Consider the following 18900-nt stretch of genomic DNA (forward strand, 5'->3'; position numbering starts at 1 on the left):
ATTCTTTGTCAAATCCAACCAGACTAATTACTCAATATTAATTTCACCAATTCTGTTAATATTTTTCGATCTATTGGGAAGGTGTGCAATTATTCAAGATGTTAACCTGAGAAACTTCGCCTTCGCTCCGCTATAGCGCACCTAGCCCTGACAACCACACCAGTTCTCACACTAAACCCGATCTCCAATTGTCTCTGATGAAATGTTACGACTCGGTCAGTTAAAGTACCAAACAGCAGTGATAGGCTAACCCATTTTGCATACCTCAGTCTGAGAAGACTAGCCCCTCAGCCAGATCCTGCTTCTGATTCTTACTAGAGAGCCCAACTGCGCAGGTAAAGCCTGTCTATATTCGGCCGACCTATTAGACCAGACCTATTGAGCTTGTTGACAGCGGGAACTTACGTCGAATCCATTAACAGTTCCCAATCGGCATTCTTCGCACTAAGATTGCGCGGCTTATCAGCAACTCTGCTCTGCGGGCTCGCATATAAACTATACTCACCCCGCCTTTTTCCTGGCAGAGAGGACTAAGACCATCCTTGACCTGTAATAGGGTAGTTAGTGATACGCCTATAACTAGACTTAGCAAATAGCGCAATGTCTCTTACAGCAACCTGTTCCTGCAGCCCATCGTTAGATCACCAGGTTGGCATAGTAGACAGTCCAGAAAGCGATCTTACCTCCTTACGAGACGCGGTGCAGTAAATCTTCTTCTTCTATAGCATTAGCCACCGGGAGTATCGCGTAGGGGTATTTAATGCGCAGTTACCTCTTCTTCTTTGCACGCGATATTTTGGTGCCCTATGATCTCTAAAATCCGTTTTTGTGTCTATAATTAACTGTGAATTTCTGCCACAGGCTCAACTAGTGAAGTTTCAGCTGTAAACTTACCACCGGCGCACCAGCCACCTCGTCGCGAGTGGGCTTGGTTTGGTTGACAGGGCTGCCCGGCTCTCGGGATTGAAGGCACCAGTAGTGGGGCTCTATGGGGACCTGTAGCGGTGCGGGCACCGTGCCGGCACCGTAACAGAGGTGCCGGGGGGGTGCCAAAGGTGCCAAAAGGTGCCAAAGGCCCTGAAAGCTAGTGCCGTGTGGTGCCGCAAGGTGCCGCAAGGTGCCAAAGGTGCCCAAAATTCAGGGCCGGCACCTTTTATATAATGATCAATTGCGAGCTTTCTGGTTAAATGATCGTGACTACCATAGTGGTTATATATAATGCTTAATTTATAATCTATAAAGCCGTGTATTTAATCCCTATAAATGCCCTTTTTTATACCTATAAAAATACCTTATAAAATACTATTAATTTATAGCTATAAATTAGTAATATATAGTGTAAGCTACCTTTTTTTTTATGTGTGTGGCGGCTTTTGGCACCTTTTAACACCTTTTTGGCACCGTTTTAGCACTAATATATAACCTTACCGGCACCCAGCCGGCATTATGCTGGCATTATACTAAGAGCTGGCACTGTACCATAACTTATATGGTGCCCACAGCGTACTAATTTTTGGTACGGTAATAGCATTCTAGCTAGCCCTACTACTGACTCCTCGGTACTACTGAAGCTTTCGCCAAACTCCTGGAACAATTTGCGCTGACAATAAATCAATGTACCCTGGCAGCCTTCAGTGTTCCATTTGTATGCGTCACCCCAAAACGTCCCACTCCCACATAATGCCATATTCGTTTTCTTGCCAGGCTGCTTGAACGGCTTCAGCGTTTCCTGTCGTGCCCCAAGAGGCCCAGCAAGAGCAAGGCCTGCGAAGGCTGACACAAGTGCTAGTTGCATTGTATGAATTACGATGGCAATTCTTCGAGCTGAGAGCGGACGGGATGAATCTAGCCTCAGAGGGTAGGAAATAAAACAAAATTCGGTTCTTATCATATCACAGCCTAAGTAAGTGAATGTAAGTCTGATGAGACCCGTAGCATGGCGTATTTATACCTACTAGCCTAGAGCATATCTTTCTCCAACGATTCCTTTCGACCAAGTAGACCGCCTTACTTTCACTATTAGCATGGCTCTGCTACTAGCTTGCAATAATTGAAAGTGCAGGTTGAAATTGGGTCCTATGAATCAGTTCATTCCCCACATCTCTGACATGCCGTTTGACTCGACTACCCAGCGAATACTAGTATACACTATTCATTCCCATTGCCTTAGTTCAGATGGCTTTTCTGACGTGACCCATGGCAGCCCCTGCAAGTACAGAATAATCACAAGGAATTGGGGGTACGGCACGTCGAGTAAGATATGTTGTGCTATTCCAGCAGCACCCCCACGCAAATCCACAAGGCGTCACTTCCAGTGACGCGGCCATATTTACAATCTCCCAAGCTCGAGTTCCTAGTCGGTGAGAAGGAAGCTCACTGGGCCTCGCAACAGCCGGACAGAGAAAGCAGGGCCACATACCTGCGCTTTGATTAGGTTTAAGGTTTAGGTGAGTCATGTACAATACCTGATAGCGTCAGTGTGAAAGGCCTCTAGTGAGTGATTCAACTAACTAGTCCCTATGCTGTTTACTATCAAGAGGAAGAAGAAAAGAAAGTCTACACACTTTGTGGCATAATAATAGCGCCTTATATCTTCCCTATACGCCTCAACAGAAGGTTCTAGAGTCAACCCGCTGGGGGAATTTGGTCGCTGTATTATTTACAGTAATATACTTGGTGATACTACAACGATTATACTGCGAAATACACGAGGCTATCAGAAAGATTTAACTCTTAAACTAATTTACTTCTTATATTCCTATTCTACGGAATACTTAAGTTATAAAGTATTAAAATAATAAAGTATTTTACCGGCTCCCTGTTTTAACTCGTGGGTGCTACTTACTCTCCTCCTCTCGTTTTCGGTACCTCGGCTCTTCAAACTATACTTCTGTGACAAGGGTTCAATATAAAGGCTTAGAGCAAAAAGAGCTTAATTTAATAATAATCTCGTAGAATATTAAAGGTCCTAAATTACTAAGAGAAAAAAAAGGAAAAGTAATTACTTTATATATATAAAAGAAATACCTAGGCTTAATATTTTTACCTAGGTATATATTCTAACTGTGTAACTAATAAGTCTTATATCAGCGAAGCCCTTTTATTGGGCTTCCCGATCTGTTGGGCCTTTTCCGTGTAACAGCTTCTTACAGTAGTCTATCATAAAAGTCATGGTGCTGCAGCCGATTGTATTCCCTGGATAATAATACAACTCTCGGTTGATAATTCTCGTGACGCCTGGACCTGGTTTGCCGGTAACCTTTTAGCCTGGGTTCCCAGTTCTTCCACGAACATTCCCGCCAGGTCTTTTGATCCTGATCAGCCCAAGGCGCTCCAGAAAGGTGCGCGTCCACTAACGTCTAGCCCCTGCAGTGGACTTTTGCCCGACAATTTCAGCGCAGTTTCAATTCGCGAGGTCTCACCCGGAGATATCCCGGAGATGCCTTTTCTGTCTCCGTAAAATACGCCTCCGTGCAATATACGCACGAATGCTGGCACAGCTGCTTGATTTGGCTGACAAAGCTCGGCAATATTTCCGACATGCCCATGACGTGACCAGGTTCGAGAAGGGTACGAGAATGAGCTCGTCTGACTACCCGAACATCGGGGGCGTGGCACGAGTAGCATCTATTCAGTTTCAGCGGACAAGCATCTGGTCGTTCAGCTTACCATTCAAGGCGTCGAAAACAAACATGAAGTAATCTCCTCAGACACTCGCCGCCCGAACCGTCCTCACAGGCTGAAACCCTGCATCGCACTACACGCGCACAAGAGGAGCCTGCTCCATCTTTGTAGGGTGGGCATCATGATTCACCGGACGGCCGCGTCACCAGTTGGATTTGCCAAGGTTGTCGTATAACAAGGGGAAATCACGTCACGTCTCTATGTGCATAACGCCATATCCCTTGTATTCATATCATCCTTGGAAGATTGTCTGTCCAATTTGGCTCCTGCAAGGAACAAGCCGACCTTTGGCGAGGCTCCCGCTCAACTGAAAATGCGACGCAGTCATGTCAGGCGGATTTATTGGCTCGCATAACATTCCGACCACTCGACCTGTTCGAGTCCCCACGTGAAACTGACACGACCTACGGCGAGGTCTGCCCTGGAAGATGAAAAACTGGAGACGCATGGTACTTTGTCAGAATTGCTGACGATCTTATGAAGCAACATTAGTATCCGTGTGCGTGGATCAAGGAGAGAAAAAAAGCATCTCCGGAGCATTTCCGGGAGTCCCGCATATTAGAACTGCCACGTTACGGAGAAGTTCTTATGGGCTAGTATTAGAAGTGATGTGGATACTGTCACAAAAGGACCCACGCCAAAATTTTATATATTGTTAGATTTCACGATATCCCACTTAAATTACTACCAGGGTTAGGTTTGTTATTAAGGTCAAAAATTAATTATTATCTTTATTAATACTTATATTTTTTATATATCCTTATTAGGCGGGGAAACTTTATCTCCCCTGCTAAGTTGCACCGCTACACGCTACTATTATTATAGCTGAACTCTGCATTTTAGTGTTAAATTGGCGCTGGGGAGTAAATTGACGAGGTCTAGTAGAGTAATAAAAACAAACCCTGCCTATTGCAATAGATATTATGGCTGAGGTAAATATCAAGAGTTGGGCTACAGCCCAACCCCGCTTCCAGAAAAAAACACAGAATAACACAACAATAAATTAATACGATTATAAATCGATTATTATATAACCTATCGTGAATCTGAATAACCCCGGTGTATCTAACATTTTAGCGCCGTTTTAATTGCACACTCTCCCGCTAATTTATCACAAATAACAGTTATAGTTCAAACCCCTACAAAACTACGAAAAAATAGGCCAAAATAGATAAAATGTTAACTAACTATACTCAAGAAAAACATAGTGGTATCTAATTTTAGCCCCGGTATATAATACAAAGATATAGATAATCGCTTGTAAGCAGAGTAATAGTATCTGGATCTAGTATTATTCCTCTCGGCCTCTTTGAGGAGAAATGTAACGGTCCAAGCAAGTATATTAATAAGTAGCTAGGCAACTACTACGAGTATCCAAAGCTAAAAAAGAAAGAGAAGAAAGAACAAGAAAAGAAGAGCTCAAAAAGCTCTTGAGCTCGCCGCTGCTAATCTTACTTGTTATTAGGTTCTACTATTTGCAGCTTGTCGATAGGAGGCCAGAGCGCAGCTGAGCTATTCTCGGGCCTTCTAGTAGGCAAACTGCGACTACAGCATCACAACTATAGCCGGTTTTTGGCTGTTTTAATAGCCGTAATATATAGATTTATACTTAATAAACATAAAAAAAATATTTAATTACCCTGAAATTATCGTGTGCGTGCATCTTTGTTGGGAAACTTCGACCGTCAAAAGACAGGCGTAGGGTAGAGCAAAGCATGACAATTTCCTATGCCGGGTTAGTGTAGCGTGGCAATTTCCTAATTAAGTTAGCGCATCCCAAGAACCCTAACCCACCCAGTCTGCACTTTATCCAAGTCAGGGGTAAATCTTGCCAAGTAGCCACAATGCGTTTCTGGTTTGTGGACGATTGAAAAAAGGATTCCGGTGTGCAACATCAACGTCGTCAACAGGCAAGACGAAAACGATTATACTGGCAGCGTTTAAAGGCGAAACAAAGCGTTGGCATTACTGAAGATCAACATACAACTACGTCAGAGGGTGTCAATATTGCGACACGCAATAGGCAGACCTATTATGACGAGTCCGTCTATTCGCCGCTATATATATAAGCGCTATAACCTATATTACTCTATAAGATAATACACATATATCTAGGCTACCACACCCTTTTATGTAAGTTTTGTGTAATTAAGTAGAAATCGTGATATTTACTTATAAATTAAAGGCTTAAATTAAAGGCTGAAATTAAAGGCTAAAATTAAAGGCCTAAAATAAAGGTTAAAATTAAAGATTAAAATTAAAGGCCTAAATTAAAGGTCTAAATTAAAGGCCTAAATTAAAGGCCTAAATTAAAGGTTAAAGTTAAAGGTTAAAGTTAAAGGTTAAAGTTAAAGGTTAAAATTAAAAGTTAAAGTTAAAGGTTAAAATTAAAGGCCTAAATTAAAGGTCTAAATTAAAGGCCTAAATTAAAAGCCTAAATTAAAAGTCTAAATTAAAGGCCTAAATTAAAGGCCTAAATTAAAGGTTAAAATTAAAGGTTAAAATTAAAGGTTATTAGGCGTATAAAGGAAAATAACATATTTTTATTTTTTTATATATAAAATATACTAAAAGATATAAGTTATAAAGTTCTTAACCCTATTAGGTTAGTTGTATGCATATAGCGCTCATGTATACAGCGGCGAATAGACGGACTTATTATGATAACACGCCGGCCGAATCTGGGGAGTGCAGCGGGCATGATATCTCTGCTGAGGATTGACATGTTTGCCGACCATGGGGATGCCGATGCCAGCGAAAATTGTACCGTCCAAGATCTCTGCCCAGAAGATATTCACAGTTCGCTACTGCTGTTTTATCAAGTCCTAACTGACCTGCCAAGGCGGCGGTAGGGAGAGAGTTGACGGAACCCACTGAACAGATATTATGACCTGTCCTTCTAGATAATACCTGTCAGAGTGTGTCCCTGGTACATCCTCTACTATTGCTAAGCCCCTGACGCGGGAACGTTACCTCTTAGCTTTTAGTCGCAACTACCAGACGTGGCCTCCAATACATCTGATAGTGCAGCAATGTCATTTGTCCCTCAGGACAGCTCCTGCGGCGCAGTAGCCATAATATTTGTAACGGCTAAGGTTCCCAAGGGATAAACTAGTTGTAGTTTATATTAGTAGAACAACTAAAGTAATTAATCTAAGTAGTTAGTTATTATATTAATAATAAGTTATAAATTATAACTAAGTAATTAGAGTTAAAAAGTTATAAGTAAAGCTTATTTAATATAATAATTTATATTAAAAGCTAAGAAGCTAAAATTTATTTATAAAATAAATTTAAGAGTTTTTATATATTATAATATTTACTTATTATTTATTAAAGTTTTAATAAATTATAATTATATATATATTATTAGTTTATTTAAAGTTTATTAAATAGTTAATAAACTCTTTCTTATTAATAGCTTATTTTAATTATTAATTTATTACTTATTATACTTATATTATTTTATAGCTTATATAGCCGGCTTAACTTATAACTTATATTATAGCTTATAATTAGGTTATAATATAATATCCCCTTTTTTATAGTTTTACTTTTAAGACCTAAGCTTTATTTTATAAATAATCTTATTTACTCTTTTTTTTATTAGTTATAAATATTTTATTTTTTTATAATATTTTTTTTTATTATATTTAATTATATAAAAAAACCTAAAAAATTTTATTTTATTATTAATTATATTATAATTATTACTTTTATTTATAAATAAGGTTTTAAAGTATTACTTTATAATTATTATTTTAAAAAAAAAAGTTTTTATTAAATTATTAAAAGTATTAATTATTATACTTTTTATTATTTTTTAGGTTATTTTTATAATAATTTTTATACTTTTATAATAAATTATATATATAAGATTTTCTTATTATAATATATATTACTAATATATTCTAGTAAATTATATTATTAAGAAATTTTATTAGCTTAAAAAAAAGAAAAAATTAATAAAAAAACTATTAATTAAAAGGTATTATAAAGCTTAATTAAAAATAAATAAGGCTTTAAATTATTTAATATATTTTTAGTATATATATTATTATTTATATAAGAAAAATCTAAAAATAACTTATTATAACTTTACTTTTTTAAAGAAAATAAAAAATATAAATTAAAAAAAAAAGAAAAAAAAAAGCTTAAAAGTATAAATTAAAGTAAATTTAATAATAAAAGTTTAAGGCTATTTAAAATACTTAAAACTAAGGTACCTTTAATATTTTAGACTAAAGCGCTTTACTTAATATTAAATTATAAGCTATTAGTAATATTATTATAATAAGTATTAGTAATTTTTTAGGTATTTTATAAGTTTTTATATATTTTTCTTATTTTTATAGTTTTTTTATTTAATAAAATATTAATATATTTTATTTTTTATTTTTATATTTAGAATTTATTTTATTTTATATTTTATTTTATTTATAACTTTAATATTTTTTTTTATTAATATATTATTTAATACTTTTTTAAGAAGTAAAATATATATTATAAAATAATTTCTTATAATTTTTAATAATAAAAGTTTATAATTATTTATTAATATTTATTTTTTAATAATAAATAATCTTAATTTTTTATAATTTAATTTATTACTTAATTATATTATTTTAATATTTTATTAAAGTAAGTAAATTATATTTTTTTTCTTAAAAATTAATTTTTTTAATTTTTTATAATTATAATATTATATTATTTTATTTTATATAAATTTTAATTTATATTATATTTTTTTATATAATTTTTTTAATTTATTTATTTATAATATTACTTATTTTATTTATAATTTTTTATATTATATTTAAAATACTTTAAGATTAAATTTATAATTAATATAAACTAATATTTACTTTATTAATTTTAATATTAAGTTATTATAAGCTAATTATATTATAAATAATTATTTAACTTAATTATTTTATTAATAATTAATATAATATTATAAATATTATTTAAGTATTTAATTTAATTTTTTTATTTATTTATTTATTTATAAATAATATATAATACTTAACTTATAATTTATTTTAAGTTATATTATAAATACTTATTAAAATTTAAAGGTAAATATACTTTTTTTATTTAATATAATTTCCTTTAATAGCTTATAATTACTTATTATTATTTATAAAAATATATATATAAGTTTTTTTATATTATTTACTTTTTTATATAATAAAAAGTATTTATATTTTATAAGTTTATTTATAATTATAAATATATTATTATATTTTATATTAATTATTAGTTTTTTTAATATTAGTAGCTTTATAATATAATTAAAAGCTATTAATTTTTATAATTATATTAATACTAATAATAGTTATAATTTTTTATATAGCTTATATTATAAAGCTTTACTTTTTTTATATTATATATATTTATTAATAATCTTTTTAATTATCTTTTTAATTTTTAAAAAATTATATTATTATTATATTTTATTTAATATTTTATAAATTTCTTAATATTTATAAACTAAATATTTATATATTTTTTTAATATATTTTTCTTATAATTTTAAAGGTATTTAAGTTTTTTTATAATATTTTAAAATAATTCTAGGTTTTATAAAATATTTTTTTAGCATATTTATAAACCTAACTTTTTTTTTTATTTATTATTAGATTTTCTTATATACTAGATTTTTATTTTATACTTTTAGTATAATATTTAATTATTTTTATTAAAAATTATTATTTATATTAATTTTAAGGAGTTATCTTATTATTATAAATACTTTTATATTATAATTACTTTTTTAACTTAAAATATTTACTTATTTATTTTTAAATTTTTTTTAATAAATAATTTTATAATTAAATTCTAAAAAATATTTAACTTATTAAATTTATTATTTATTTAATTATTATATTATTATAAAATAAAAAATATTTTTATAATTAATATATACCTTAATTTTATATTTACTTTTTATAAAATAATATTTAAATTTCTTAAAAGTATTAATAATTACTAAGAATTTTTTATTATAAATAAAATAATTAAGTTTTACTTTATAAAGTTTTTTTAAGTAAAATATAATAAAATATAGTTTTTTATTATTATTTTTTTATTTAATTTATACTTTTAAAGTAAAGTTTAATAAATTAGTTTTTAATTTTATTAAAGGTATATTATACTTTATTATTTTAATTTTATTATTTATTTTTTTTAATAAATTTATTTAAAAGTATTATAATTTTATTATAGCTTTTAATAAATTTTTTATAATAGTTTATAAAGCCTTTAAAGCTTTATATATTCTTAATATTTTTTAATATTAATTAGTTTTTTATTACCTTAATTTTTATTTTTTTTATTTATATTTTATTTAATTATATTATATATTTTAAAAAGTTTACTTTTTATATATAAAACTTATATTTTATTAATTTAAGTAATAGTTTAATATTTTATAGTATTTTTAATATTATATATATATATATTTTATAGTTTTTTAGGGTTTTTAAGAAAATTAATATATTATTAAAATATATTATTATAAAGTTATTTAAATATTTTTATAATATATTATTAATTATTTTTTAAAATATTATTAATATATTAATAAGTTTTATTAATATTATTAAATATTTAAATAATTTAAATTTTATTTTAAAAGCTATTATTTATTTATAACTTTTTTTTATTTAAATTAAATTATATATTTTTTTTAGGTTTATTATAATAAATTAATTTATATTATATAATTAGTTTTATAATTCTAATATTAATAATAATAATATTTTATTTTTTATAATAATTATATTTAATTATTAATAATTTATTATTAATTATAATTTTTTATTTTTTTTTAAAATAAATATAATTAAGTATTTAGTTTTTAATATTAATACTTTAATATAGCTTTTTATTAATATTTTATTAATATATTTTTATAATATTTTAAGTTTTTTTATATTTAAATTATAAATTTTATAAAATATTATTAACTTTTTATTTATTAATTTAATTTTATAATTTTATTAATTATATTTAAATAATTTAATTTTTAATTTTTTTATAAATAATTTTTTATATTTTTAATATTTTTTAAAAATATTTTTAAGTTTTTTTTTTTTATTATTAGGCTTTTATTATTTTTATTATTTTTATTTTTATTTTTTTTTTTAAGTTTTTTATTTATATTTATAAGGTTTTTTCTTAAAATAATAATAATTTTTTAGATTTTAGCTTTTATTTTTTTATTATTTATTATTATTTATATTTTAGTTTATAATATTATTAAAATTATTATAATAAATCTAATTATTTTTTTTTATACTTATTATTTTTATATTATTTATTTATTATTATTAATTTTTAAATAATTTACTTAAAAGTTTTTTTTTTTTAGAATTTTATTTATAAGTTAAGTTATAATAAAATTTTATTTTTTCTTTTAAATTTTATTAATTTTATTAACTTAAAGTTTTATTTTACTTTAATTAGCTTATTTTTTAGTTAATTAATAAGTTACTTTTTTATAATTATAAGTACTTTAATATTAAGTTATATTTTAATATATTTATAATATTAAGTTAAATTACTTTTAAATAACTTTAAATTTATACTTTAAGATAATTAGTTTTTTAATTAATAATTTTATTATTATAAGTAAAAAGTTTTTTTTTAATATTAATTAATTTATATAATATTTTTTTATATTTTTATAATAATTAATAATAATTAATAACTTTAAGTAAAATATAATTACTTATTATATTATTATTTATAAGTATATAAATATAATATTTTATAATTTTAATATTTAATATTATTTTATTATTTTATTTATTTTAAATTATATTAAAGGTTATTAATATTTTTTTTTTTATATTAGCTTATAGCTTTTTTATAAATAATATATTTTATTTTTTAAGTTTTTTAAAATAAATTTTTTTATAATTTATTATTTTATTTTTTAGTATTATTTTATAAATTTAATTTTATTTTATAAGTACTTAAAATAAAACTTATTATTAAATATTTAATATAAGTAATTATAAATTTAATTTTTTATTTTTTTATACTTTTTATATTTTAAGTTATTATAATTTATTATATATTTTTTATTATATTTAAAGTTAAACTTTTATTTATAATATTATTTATTTAGCTTTTATTTATTATAATATATTAATTTTATAGTTTTTTTAGAATTTTTTTATTTAAATATATTTAATACTTATTATATTTATTTATATATTATTAATATTTTATATTATTACTTATATTATTTTTTAGCTTTATTTATTATATATTTTAAGTAATTTAATAATAAGTATATTATATAATTTTTTATTTTATATTAAAATAATTTAAATAATAATTTTTTTTTATATATTAAAATTTTTTCTTTATATATATATTAATATTATTACTTATTTTTTATATATATATATAATTAATATATATTTAATTTATATATATTTATAAGATTTATATAAGCTTAATATTTAATAAGTATATTTAAATTAGATTTTAAAATTATTATTTAATTATTATTAATTATTTTTATTTTTTATTTTAAGAATTTTTATTTAAAGTATAATATTTTAATTAAATATTTTTTTATTTTAATTAAAAATATATTTAATTATACTTTAATTATAAAATATACTTAATATATTATAAATATATATAATACTTATATTAATTATATATAGTTTTTATATTTTAATAAGAGTTTAAGATTATTTTTTTTTTTTTTTTAGGTATTATAATATTAGGTTTCTTAATATTATAATAATATTTATTATAATAATAAAAATTATAAAATATTTTTTTATTAATATAAGAAAATATTATTATATAGCTTATTTTTATTTAATTATTAGCTTTATTAGTATTTTTTTCTTATTTTATTTATTTTTAAATAATTTTAAAGTATTTAAAATTATATTATTATTATTAATATTTATTTTTTTTATTTTATTTTTTAGTTTATTAAAAAGGGTAAAAATTTATATATTTTACTTTTTTTTATATTATTATTTCCTTTAAATTTTTTTTACTTTTACTTATTATTATATTTAATTAAAAATTTCTTAATATAAGTTTTTATTTAAATATTTTAATAATTTTAATTTATAAAATTCTTTTTATTTTATTATTATAAAAGTTTTTTTTTTATTAATTATTTATTTAGTTTTTTTTATATTAATTATTTAATTACTTATAACTTATTTTTTATAAAGTTTATAATTATTTTTTTTAGTTTTTTTAGTTTTTTTAAAAACTATTTTTTTTTTATTTATTATTTATATAAATATAATAGTTATTATTATAATAAAAAGTTTAATTAAGGTTTTTATATTTTATTTTTAATTTAATAACTTTATTTTTTTATTAATTAATAATATTAAGTTATTTTTTATTTTTTTTTAATATTAGCTTTTATTTTTTCTTAGATTTCTTATATTTATTAATAAAATATCCTAGTTTTTTATAATTATAGTATTTTTTTTTTATTATTTTTTTTAATAATATTAAGCTTTATTTATTTAAAGTTAAAAGTATAATTATAAGTAATAAGTTTTTTTTACTTTTTTTTTTAGTTTACTTATTATTTTTTTTTTTTATAAAGTTTTAAGTTTTTTTTTCTTATTACTTTTATATATATTATTAATATTATTTATTATTAATTTAAATTATTATTATTATATAATTTAAAAAGTTATTTAATATATTTTTTTTATATAATTTATTTTTAATTTTTTCTTTTAATTCTTTAAAAAAAGCTAATATAAGTAGCTTATTTTCTTAGTTTAATACTAAGATAACTTATTTAAAATATATTATATAATTTAATATAAATCCTTTTTATTTAAGTTAATTTATATAAATAATTATAATTTTTATTTTATTAATTAATTTAAATATTTTTTTAATTATTTTTTTAAATTTTTTATAATTAATAAATATTTTTTTCATTTTATTTTTTTAATTATTTTTTATATTAATAAGATAATTTTATATAATTAATTTAAATTATATAAATATAATATTTATTATATATTTTTTAATATATAATACTTTTACTTATATATTAATTAATTTATTTAAGTAGAATTAATAGTATACTTTAAGCTAGATTAAGAATTTTTAAAGTATTTTTAGGTTATTATTATAAGGTTTTAATACTTTAAGCTTAATAATTTTTTTTAAGTCTTTTTATTTTAATATAAGTATTTAATATTTAAAGCTAAATTACTTAACTTATTAATATAATTATATAAGTTTAATTATAAGGTTTTAGGGTTTAAAGCTTTAAGGTTTTTAAAGTATTAATAATATAATTACCTTAAATAAAGTAAATATTATAAGTATTATTTTAATAATTATTAGATATTACTTAAGTAATATAATAATTATTTAAATAAAAGCTTTTAATATATAATAATTAAAATTTTTAAGAAATAAACTAATTATAATTTATATTAATAAAATAATTAAGGTAATTAATCTAAGTAATTAATTATTATATTAATAATAAGTTATAAATTATAATTAAATAATTAAAATTAAAAAGTTATAAGTAAAACTTATTTAATATAATAATTTATATTAAAAGCTAAAAAACTAAAGTTTATTTATAAAATAAATTTAAGAGTTTTTATTTATTATAATATTTATTTATTATTTATTAAAGTTTTAATAAATTATAATTATATATATATTATTAGTTTATTTAAAGTTTATTAAATAGTTAGTAAACTTTCCCCTATTAATAGCTTATTTTAACTATTAATCTATTACTTACTATGCCTGTACTATCTTGTGGCTTATATAGCTGGCCTAACCTGCAACCTACGCTACAGCTTATAACTGGGTCGTAATAATATTGTGACGTTATAGATGTATAGAGTAGTATACTACAAGACGAGTGTAGGTATATTATATGATCTACGTCTATAACCCCAATCAAGGAAACATGATACACAAATTATAAACGGTAATACGGCGAAGAGAGTTATAGTCCTTGGGACTCACTTACAGCGGACGTTGTAAGCTCTTAGGTGCGGCAAACAGTCACCTCCGGGGACATGTCCGACGAGTATAATTGGTCCAACTATCGCACACTAAGAAACTCAACCGGCAAAGATCCGCACATGGGGGTTATCGCAGTCCCCCGAGGCCGAAGTTGCATCGTGACGTGTCGTTGCGGAGTCGACAAGGCGGTAGCGCCGAGGTTCACGGGGACCCGCGACGTTAGAACTCCGCGGGACCGCGCCTCCAAAAAATTTGTACTGACCTTACTAGCTGCCACTAAAACATCAATGATGTCTTCCTTCTCTCCCCCACTGATTTATAGAGCCATAAGCCAGCTACTCAGTTCGGCATTTGCTGCAATTTCCCAGTAACTGTCTACCTCCAGGGGCCGATTACCCATGACGAGGTGCATTGACTTTTTAGCTGGGAGAGTTTACCCCACAGCCGGCGCCGTTCCCCGCAATGACGCCACTTCCGATCCGGACATTCGATGCACCAAGCGTCCCGATCCGACTTGACGCCAACGCACGCAGACGGGGTCCAACATTGAAGACGCATGTAGTGGTATTCACCAGTTTCGCAATGCCAGTGAGTCTGGATCTTATGCAAAACCATTTCTAAAGCATTCCTTATACTATAACCACCTACCTAGTTGGGTCTGGTAGCTATAAGGATTGCAGTACAAGTCAAAGTCTAAGGATGCGCGACAACTATTGGTCTTTTTGTCGTCGACTGCGGCGTGTCTTCCAAAGACTCGGCTAATAGACTCCCGATTCGTTGCCGAGAAATTTACTTGATGAATTAGGCATGTCATAGAAGCCCTGTTTGTACAAGTTCGTTTGCACCGTTACGACTAGGCAGTTTTGGTCCAAGTGACGACCGGCTCTCTCCATCGGCAATTGATGCCGCGTCTTCCGCACGAGTATCCAGCCTTTAAGTATTGGAATGCCATCAAGGCGACGCCTGGCATCTAATTTCCTGAGAGAAACCATCTCAAGACCACTCGCCCAACGCCGGAGGTGCTTCAATATTGGTCGAGTCTTGCATTGCCACCTTGGTCAACACCATGCGCACGTCACGCGCTGCGCTGCCAATCTTGGCCGGCATCTTTCTGGGCGGTGGGTGCCACGGCAGTCAATCAAAGTGCTCGCAGTCGACCTTGGAGGCAATCTTGGATTCGATCCCAGGCACATCGATCAATTACGTCGAAGAGGTGCCTCAAGACGGGGCTTTTGGCGATGCGGCTACCAACATCCCCTTTCCACGCAACGCCACGGGGCTCCCAGCGCTTTGCGCCGCATCATTCAACACGAAAACCCCAGGAAATACCTCGTACAACTTTGGCGTATTCCTCCCCACGAACTGGAACGGACGCTTTTTGGCCACGGGCAACGGCGGCTTTGGAGGCGGAATCAACTGGATCGACATGGTCAGTCAAGCCGCCGCCGCCGCAGCAACGTCCTTGTAAAGCAGTCTACTCACGAAATCACAGGGCATATTCTCCCAATACGGATTCGCAACAATGTCCACGGATACCGGGCACAGTTCTGCGCCGACTGACGGGAAATGGGGCCTGCACCAGCCAGAAAAGCTCATCAACTGGGGCCACCGAGCCATGCACGGCTCCGTCACGGCCACAAAGCAGATCGTCCAGTCCTACTACACCGGGGCCATACGATTCTCCTACTACGCCGGCTGCTCCACCGGCGGCCGCCAAGGCCTCCGAGAGATCCAGCTTCACCCCGACGCGTTCGACGGCGTCGTCGTCGGAGCGCCGGCCTGGTGGACGACACACCTCCAGCCATGGACCATGAAGCAGGGCCTGACCAACGCGCCGGCCAACAGCCCCCATCACATCCCCCCTCCCCTGTTCCGCATCATCGCAGACGAAATGACCCGGCAGTGCGACGCGCAAGACGGCCTGCGCGACGGCATCGTCAGCGACCCCGACGGCTGCAGCTTCGACTTCAACCGGCTCCTCTGCGCGGGCAACAAGACCGCCTGCCTGACCGCTGCCCAGATCGACACGGCCGAACGCCTCTACAGCAACTACCTCGACGCGAAGCAGGCGCTCGTGTTCCCGGGGATATCCCTCGGCGCCGACGCGGCCGCCCTCTCCGCGCAGCCGTCCACCCTGGGCATCGACTTCCTCCGCTACTGGGTGCACAACGACAGCGCCTGGGACTACACGGCCTTTGCGTACAGCGACGTGCTCCTCTCGGAGAGGGTCGACCCCGGGGCCGCGACCGCCGACGACTTCGACCTGTCCCCCTTCCAGAGCCGGGGCGGTAAGCTCATCCACTACCACGGTCTGGCGGATAACTTGATTCCCGCGCGGAGCAGCCGCTACTTCTACGACCGGGTGTACCGCGCCCTGACTCCGAGGGGCATCCGCGTCGGCGACTTTTACCGCCTCTTCTACGTGCCCGGCATGGAGCACTGCATGGGCTCGGCCGCGGCGCCGTGGTACATTGGCGGCGGGACGCAGAGCGTAACGGGGGCGAGCCACTCGGTCCCCGGGTTCGCGGATCCCGAGCACGACGTCATACTGGCCATTATGGCCTGGGTCGAGGGCGGCGCGGCGCCGGATAAGATTGTCGCTACTAAGTTCCGCAACGACTCGGTCTTTGCGGGGGTGGAATCGCAGCGGCCGCTGTGCGCGTGGCCCCTGCGAGCGGCGTACTTGGGGCGCGGGGGGGTAAAGGATGCGAGGAACTGGGAGTGCGTGGAGGCAGGAACGGACAGGGCGGAGCGCGGCGGCTCTGGCAGTATTTTTGGTAGACTTACAGGCGAGTCGGGTTGAACTGTTCCTTTGCAATGAGTGTCATTGGCTGAATGGTTTCTGACTGGTTCGTTTCTAGATACCTCTTGGCTGTGGCGCGAGAGCATCATCGTGGCTGTTTTGGGCGGCGTCGCGATTTTATGGTTGAGGCAGATCCGATGAAATTTGTGAATTATTTTAACCTGCCGGCTTATCCACATGCCCATGGGAAGAGACTGGAGCAGATTAGATTGACCTAGTGCGCAAGACAACTTGTGGAGCTGGAGGAAGAACCTCGGTGTCTAACCTTGGTGGACCGTAATTGATGCCCGATATCAACTCCATTCATGTTGTTGTATGCGTCAATTAATAGAGGAATCTCAAGCTTGCCCTTGAAATGGGACTCTTGCTGTCTTTACACTTGTATACGCCTTTGCCGGCCGATGATGAAGCTTCTCTTTAGGGGATTCCCAGCCATCGTAAGCCGCCGTGCTTAATAGAAGCACAAAGGCATTGTCCTTGAGGAGACGGCGGTCGAGGTAGCCTATTGACAAGGTCTGCGACAATGCCTTGAGTTGGCGCCAAATTCTGGTATTGGGATGCCTCGTACTCGACTGGCCCAATGACTTTGGAATGGAACGACCACCTGAGGAAGTAGCCTGAGTCGGCCGCCACCCAGATTTTATACCCGACCGGTATCGGCTTGCCTGGAGTATGGACAATAAATTTACTTCTACTATTATGCAAAAGAGCACTATTGCTTCGTCAATATGGATGTTTGAAGAGGGCGTCAAAGCCATCGTCAGGGTCTGCCCTGCTTTCAAGTTTCAGATGCTGTGGCCAATACCAGCGGTTATAAAATTAGTTGTGGGGTGATCGGCATTGCTAATTTGGGGCACCTCGATTTAATAGGCAATTCTATACAAAAATAAGTACTACGGACCGTTGAAGTACCGGCTCAGGGGAAAACCTTAATACCTACCCTAAATCCACCTAAATACATCTATTATATCCATTTTCAGATACAAATATAACAGATATTAGGTAGGCTGGGCGCTGAGAAGATGGATTTAATAGAGATTGGCCACTTATATGTGATCAATGTGGCTCAGCAGTGTAATGGTTCCGAGCCTTGCCGGCGGCTTCTTGCAGCCGGCCCATCCTGCAGCCTACGTGCTGGGTCGTAACATTGATGCGCTATTTAATCGTAGTTACCTGTTTTGTAGGTCTCCTCCAGATGATATGAAGATGAAGATGAGGGACTAAAAGCTAAGAAAACGACAGGTTTTTAAGCAAAATCCTTATAAGATAAACCACAAGTCTATATAATTCTGTGTAATTATGCTTATAATAAGTATAAGAAGTATCTCCTTTAAAAAAGTACCTTAATAGTTATGTAGATAATATAATAGCTATAGGAATTACTTGGCCTGCGGACTCTC

The 18900-nt window shown here is 30.7% G+C and overlaps 3 protein-coding genes across 3 annotated transcripts; 2 read left to right on the forward strand and 1 right to left on the reverse strand.

Moving 5' to 3' along the window:
* Positions 1 to 265: 265 nt before the first annotated feature.
* Positions 266 to 1795, reverse strand: G6M90_00g084680 (uncharacterized protein; the record flags this gene model as incomplete). Its single annotated transcript, XM_066131252.1, has 8 exons — positions 266 to 346; positions 406 to 444; positions 506 to 547; positions 612 to 623; positions 684 to 719; positions 773 to 832; positions 895 to 986; positions 1621 to 1795. The coding sequence occupies 8 exons, from the start codon at positions 1793 to 1795 to the stop codon at positions 266 to 268; spliced, it is 537 nt and encodes a 178-aa protein (XP_065987492.1).
* Positions 1796 to 6344: 4549 nt separating this feature from the next.
* G6M90_00g084690 (uncharacterized protein) lies at positions 6345 to 6536 on the forward strand (the record flags this gene model as incomplete). The annotated part of the gene is made up of 1 exon (XM_066131253.1): positions 6345 to 6536. One exon carries the CDS (start codon positions 6345 to 6347, stop codon positions 6534 to 6536), a length of 192 nt encoding a protein of 63 aa, XP_065987351.1.
* A 9227-nt stretch (positions 6537 to 15763) lies between these two features.
* Positions 15764 to 17500, forward strand: G6M90_00g084700 (uncharacterized protein; the record flags this gene model as incomplete). Its single annotated transcript, XM_014685546.1, has 2 exons — positions 15764 to 16126; positions 16190 to 17500. The coding sequence occupies 2 exons, from the start codon at positions 15764 to 15766 to the stop codon at positions 17498 to 17500; spliced, it is 1674 nt and encodes a 557-aa protein (XP_014541032.1).
* Positions 17501 to 18900: the final 1400 nt, after the last annotated feature.

The sequence above is a fragment of the Metarhizium brunneum genome, chromosome 5 (assembly GCF_013426205.1).
Source record: "Metarhizium brunneum chromosome 5, complete sequence".
NCBI lineage: Eukaryota > Fungi > Ascomycota > Sordariomycetes > Hypocreales > Clavicipitaceae > Metarhizium > Metarhizium brunneum.